This window comes from Bidens hawaiensis, unplaced genomic scaffold (genome assembly GCF_021521415.1).
Source record: "Bidens hawaiensis isolate Kalapana, Puna unplaced genomic scaffold, B.hawaiensis_p1.1 tig00025201_1, whole genome shotgun sequence".
NCBI lineage: Eukaryota > Viridiplantae > Streptophyta > Magnoliopsida > Asterales > Asteraceae > Bidens > Bidens hawaiensis.
In genome coordinates, this window is record NW_027494017.1 from 34,951 (window position 1) to 41,993 (window position 7,043).

The 7,043-nt window shown below is 35.5% G+C and overlaps 1 protein-coding gene across 1 annotated transcript; it reads left to right on the forward strand.

Annotated features, from left to right (window-relative positions):
* Nucleotides 1-5,066: 5,066 nt before the first annotated feature.
* LOC143571136 (auxin-responsive protein SAUR24-like) lies at nucleotides 5,067-7,043 on the forward strand. Its single transcript, XM_077056640.1, has 2 exons — nucleotides 5,067-5,243; nucleotides 6,765-7,043. The coding sequence occupies exons 1-2, from the start codon at nucleotides 5,067-5,069 to the stop codon at nucleotides 7,041-7,043; spliced, it is 456 nt and encodes a 151-aa protein (XP_076912755.1).

Sequence of the window (7,043 nt, forward strand, 5' to 3'; positions counted from 1 at the left end):
CACATTTTGGTGCCTTGTGATACTCATTTTATCATACAACTTTTTTGTAAAGAACATCAGCTAGGATTTTACACATATTTGTAAATAGAGATTCATAACCATTTTTTGTAAAATTCAAATTTGGAGCAACCTCAAGTTTATTGAACAACATATAACTTATGCTATACTCAATGACCATTTGGATGAAATACGTATTTCACGTTCTTTAACTTTTGTAGGCTGAATTTTAACCAAATGTATATACATAAAGCGATAGAAGTGTATATGATTACTTAAGGATCTGTTTATAGAAAAAAAAAGATTGAAACAAAGGGAAAGAGTCACGCAGTAAAGATCAATACACATATTAGTTATGCAATTGACATCAATCACAGTTTCATTCGTTGTGTTTGGTTCGCCAACCACAACGATTCATTGGTGCATCACAAACGATGTGGAATCCGATTGAGTTGGTTCAGGCTTGACTCCCCTAAGTTCAAATTAGTAATAAGTGGTTAGCTGGAACGCCTCGACCCGCTATTCAAAGGTGTTACGTAAAACGCAATACATGGTTAAAAACGACAAACAATTTGTGTGGGTTATGTACATTAATTAGCCTGTGATCGCAAAAGCCGTATACCATTTCTCACTATTGGCATTATGGTTCATGGCTAGTCATTAATAAATTTCAATCACAGCCGCTATTCTAAACCTGATTATACAACTAATTAAGTCTTTATTTCAAAGAAATTCAACATGTCTACTTCTATGATCGTCGAAGTTCCCGAACCTGTATTCAAGATTGTATGTGTTACGCGTTAAATGTACCGAAAGATTCTCTCTAGGTCTATGGAGACATGAATCATAAGCAGATTAAACAGTCACTATAGAATATATATATTTTTATGTTGCCGATTTATGTAGTCAGAGGTTATTGAGCTGAAATTTAACAGAACTATCTCTTAATTATCTACTGTTATCCTAATAACGTAGATACTCCTAATATATTTGTAATTAAGGTCAATGGGTCCGTTATGTTGTAACCATGTCAGCTGATTTTTAACAAATTGCTACGACAGGTTTGCCAAAATGTGAAATCTAATCCTTAAACAAGTCACATTTGAACCACATAAAAAATGCATTATAGGTTATTTGGTTATAATGCGGAATGCACTACGTATTAAAGATTAGGCATCTAACATCAGACAAGGACCATAAGGGATTTCATGTTGGATATATATTGTAACAGGTCCTTCGGATTCATAAATGCCATTCAAATTATTTTGGGTCTTTTCGATAAAGTGAGACAATTCCATGTGAAGCTTCTTTCCAATCATGTGGTAATGTCTACTATCTTGTGCAACCAGCTGGCTATTTAAGACATTCAGTATTTCAAAGCAAATCAACCACAACTTCCATACTCCAAAAAGTCTTTTACCGAGTCATTTTTCTCCATCAACGTCCTTCCTGTAGAAACACTACTAAACCTTTTGAGAGAAATGGCCATCTTTATGCCACGGATTAAACAAGCAAAACAGATTCTGAGACGATCATTCTCGAATGGAAGGAGTGCAGCAACACCCATGGACATTCCGAAATGATATTTTGCAGTTTATGTCGGCGAAGAAGAGAAAAGAAGATTTCTGGTTCGTGTTTCTCTCCTAAGCAGGCCAGAATTTCAAGAACTACTGCAACTGGCGGAGGAACAGTATGAGTACGACCATCCAATGGGTGGGCTCACCATTCCATGTAGTGAAGACGTATTTGCTGATTTAGCATCACGTTTTGGTGCCTTGTGATACTCATTTTATCATACAACATTTTTGTAAAGAACATCAGCTAGGATCTTACACATATTTGTAAATAGAGATTCATAACCATTTTTTGTGAAATTCAAATTTGGAGCAACCTCAAGTTTATTGAACTACATATAACTTATGCTATACTCAATGACCATTTGGATGAAATACGTATTTCACGTTCTTTAACTTTTGTAGGCTGAATTTTAACCAAATGTATATACATAAAGCGATAGAAGTGTATATGATTACTTAAGGATCTGTTTATAGAAAAAAAAAGATTGAAACAAAGGGAAAGAGTCACGCAGTAAAGATCAATACACATATTAGTTATGCAATTGACATCAATCACAGTTTCATTCGTTGTGTTTGGTTCGCCAACCACAACGATTCATTGGTGCATAACAAACGATGTGGAATCCGATTGAGTTGGAGTTCAGGCTTGACTCCCATAAGTTCAAATTAGTAATAAGTGGTTAGCTGGAACGCCTCGACCCGCTATTCAAATGTGTTACGTAAAATGCAACACATGGTTAAAAACGACAAACAATTTGTGTGGGTTATGTACAATAATTAGCCTGTGATCGCAAAAGCCGTATACCATTTCTCACTATTGGCATTACGGTTCATGGCTAGTCATTAATAAATTTCAATCACAGCCGCTATTCTAAACCTGATTATACAACTAATTAAGTCTTTATTTCAAAGAAATTCAACATGTCTACTTCTATGATCGTCGAAGTTCTAGTACCTGTATTCAAGATTGTATGTGTTACGCGTTAAAGGTACCTAAAGATTCTCTCAAGGTCTATGGAGACACGAATCATAAGCAGATAAAACAGTCACTATAGAATATATATATTTTTATGTTTCCGATTTATGTAGTCAGAGGTTATTGTGCTGAAATTTAACAGAACTATCTCTTAATTATCTACTGTTATCCTAATAACGTAGATACTCCTAATATATTTGTAATTAAGGTCAATGGGTCCGTTATGTTGTAACCATGTCAGCTGATTTTTAACAAATTGCTGCGACAGGTTTGCCAAAATGTGAAATCTAAATCTTAAACAGGTCACATTTGAACCACATAAAAAATTCATTATAGGTTATTTGGTTATAATGCGGAATGCCCTACGTATTAAAGATTAGGCATCTAACATCAGACAAGGACCATAAGGGATTTCATGTTGGATATATATTGTAACAGGTCGTTCGGATTCTTAAATTCCATTCAAATTATTTTGGGTCTTTTCGATAAAGAGGGACAATTCCATGTGAAGCTTCTTTCCAATCATGTGGTAATGTCTACTATCTTGTGCAACCAGCTGGCTATTTAAGCCATTCAGTATTTCAAAGCAAATCAACCACAACTTCCATACTCCAAAAAGTCTTTTTCCGAGTCATTTTTCTCCATCAACGTCCTTCCTGTAGAAACACTACTAAACCTTTTGAGAGAAATGGCCATCTTTATGCCACGGATTACACAAGAAAACAAGATTCTGAGACGATCATTCTCGAATGGAAGGAGTGCAGCAACACCCATGGACATTCCGAAAGGATATTTTGCAGTTTATGTCGGCGAAGAAGAGAAAAGAAGATTTCTGGTTCGTGTTTCTCTCCTAAGCAGGCCAGAATTTCAAGAACTACTGCAACTGGCGGAGGAACAGTATGAGTACGACCATCCAATGGGTGGGCTCACCATTCCATGTAGTGAAGACGTATTTGCTGATTTAGCATCACGTTTTGGTGCCTTGTGATACTTAATTTATCATATAACATTTTTGTAAAGAACATCAGCTAGGATCTTACACATATTTGTAAATAGAGATTCATAACCATTTTTTGTGAAATTCAAATTTGGAGCAACCTCAAGTTTATTGAACTACATATAACTTATGCTATACTCAATGACCATTTGGATGAAATACGTATTTCACATTCTTTAACTTTTGTAGGCTGAATTTTAACCAAATGTATATATATAAAGTGATAGAAGTGTGTATGATTACTTAAAGATCTGTTTATAGAAAAAAAAGATTGAAACAAAGGGAAAGAGTCACGCAGTAAAGATCAATACAAATATTAGTTATGCAACAGTTTCATTCATTGTGTTTGGTTCTCCAACCACAACGATTCATTGGTGCATCACAAACGATGTGGAATTCGATTGAGTTGGAGTTCAGGCTTGACTCCCCTAAGTTCAAATTAGTAATAAGTGGTTAGCTGGAACGCCTCGACCCGCTATTCAAATGTGTTACGTAACACGCAATACATGGTTAAAAACGACAAACAACTTGTGTGGGTTATGTACATTAATTAGCCTGTGATCGCAATTGCCGCATACCATTTCTCACTATTGGCATTACGGTTCATGGCTTGTCATTAATAAATTTCAATCACAGCCGCAATTCTAAACCTGATTATACAACTAATTAAGTCTTTATTTCAAAGAAATTCAACATGTCTACTTCTATGATCGTCGAAGTTCTAGTACCTGTATTCAAGATTGTATGTGTTACGCGTTAAAGGTACCGAAAGATTCTCTCAAGGTCTATGGAGACACGAATCATAAGCAGATAAAACAGTCACTATAGAATATATATATTTTTATGTTTCCGATTTATGTAGTCAGAGGTTATTGTGCTGAAATTTAACAGAACTATCTCTTAATTATCTACTGTTATCCTAATAACGTAGATACTCCTAATATATTTGTAATTAAGGTCAATGGGTCCGTTATGTTGTAACCATGTCAGCTGATTTTTAACAAATTGCTACGACAGGTTTGCCAAAATGTGAAATCTAATCCTTAAACAGGTCACATTTGAACCACATAAAAAATTCATTATAGGTTATTTGGTTATAATGCGGAATGCCCTACGTATTAAAGATTAGGCATCTAACATCAGACAAGGACCATAAGGGATTTCATGTTGGATATATATTGTAACAGGTCGTTCGGATTCTTAAATTCCATTCAAATTATTTTGGGTCTTTTCGATAAAGAGGGACAATTCCATGTGAAGCTTCTTTCCAATCATGTGGTAATGTCTACTATCTTGTGCAACCAGCTGGCTATTTAAGCCATTCAGTATTTCAAAGCAAATCAACCACAACTTCCATACTCCAAAAAGTCTTTTACCGAGTCATTTTTCTCCATCAACGTCCTTCCTGTAGAAACACTACTAAACCTTTTGAGAGAAATGGCCATCTTTATGCCAGATTACACAAGAAAACAAGATTCTGAGACGATCATTCTCGAATGGAAGGAGTGCAGCAACACCCATGGACATTCCGAAAGGATATTTTGCAGTTTATGTCGGCGAAGAAGAGAAAAGAAGATTTCTGGTTCGTGTTTCTTTCCTAAGCAGGCCAGAATTTCAAGAACTACTGCAACTGGCGGAAGAACAGTATGAGTACGACCATCCAATGGGTGGGCTCACCATTCCATGTAGTGAAGACGTATTTGCTGATTTAGCATCACGTTTTGGTGCCTTGTGATACTTAATTTATCATATAACATTTTTGTAAAGAACATCAGCTAGGATCTTACACATATTTGTAAATAGAGATTCATAACCATTTTTTGTGATATTCAAATTTGGAGCAACCTCAAGTTTATTGAACTACATATAACTTATGCTATACTCAATGACCATTTGGATGAAATACGTATTTCACATTCTTTAACTTTTGTAGGCTGAATTTTAACCAAATGTATATATATAAAGCGATAGAAGTGTATATGATTACTTAAAGATCTGTTTATAGAAAAAAAAGATTGAAACAAAGGGAAAGAGTCACGCAGTAAAGATCAATACAAATATTAGTTATGCAATTGACATCAATCACAGTTTCATTCGTTGTGTTTGGTTCTCCAACCACAACGATTCATTGGTGCATCACAAACGATGTGGAATTCGATTGAGTTGGAGTTCAGGCTTGACTCCCCTAAGTTCAAATTAGTAATAAGTGGTTAGCTGGAACGCCTCGACCCGCTATTCAAATGTGGTACGTAACACGCAATACATGGTTAAAAACGACAAACAACTTGTGTTGGTTATGTACATTAATTAGCCTGTGATCGCAATTGCCGTATACCATTTCTCACTATTGGCATTACGGTTCATGGCTAGTCATTAATAAATTTCAATCACAGCCGCTATTCTAAACCTGATTATACAACTAATTAAGTCTTTATTTCAAAGAAATTCAACATGTCTACTTCTATGATCGTCGACGTTCTAGTACCTGTATTCAAGATTGTATGTGTTACGCGTTAAAGGTACGGAAAGATTCTCTCTAGGTCTATGGAGACACGAATCATAAGCAGATAAAACAGTCACTATAAAATATATATATATATTTTTATGTTGCCGATTTATGTAGTCAGAGGTTATTGTGCTGAAATTTAACAGAACTCTCTCTTAATTATCTACTGTTATCCTAATAACGTAGATACTCCTAATATATTTATAATTAAGGTCAATGGGTCCGTTATGTTGTAACCATGTCAGCTGATTTTTAACAAATTGCTACGACAGGTTTGCCAAAATGTGAAATCTAATCCTTAAACAGGTCACATTTGAACCACATAAAAAATTCATTATAGGTTATTTGGTTATAATGCGGAATGCCCTACGTATTAAAGATTAGGCATCTAACATCAGACAAGGACCATAAGGGATTTCATGTTGGATATATATTGTAACAGGTCGTTCGGATTCTTAAATTCCATTCAAATTATTTTGGGTCTTTTCGATAAAGAGGGACAATTCCATGTGAAGCTTCTTTCCAATCATGTGGTAATGTCTACTATCTTGTGCAACCAGCTGGCTATTTAAGCCATTCAGTATTTCAAAGCAAATCAACCACAACTTCCATACTCCAAAAAGTCTTTTACCGAGTCATTTTTCTCCATCAACGTCCTTCCTGTAGAAACACTACTAAACCTTTTGAGAGAAATGGCCATCTTTATGCCAGATTACACAAGAAAACAAGATTCTGAGACGATCATTCTCGAATGGAAGGAGTGCAGCAACACCCATGGACATTCCGAAAGGATATTTTGCAGTTTATGTCGGCGAAGAAGAGAAAAGAAGATTTCTGGTTCGTGTTTCTTTCCTAAGCAGGCCAGAATTTCAAGAACTACTGCAACTGGCGGAAGAACAGTATGAGTACGACCATCCAATGGGTGGGCTCACCATTCCATGTAGTGAAGACGTATTTGCTGATTTAGCATCACGTTTTGGTGCCTTGTGA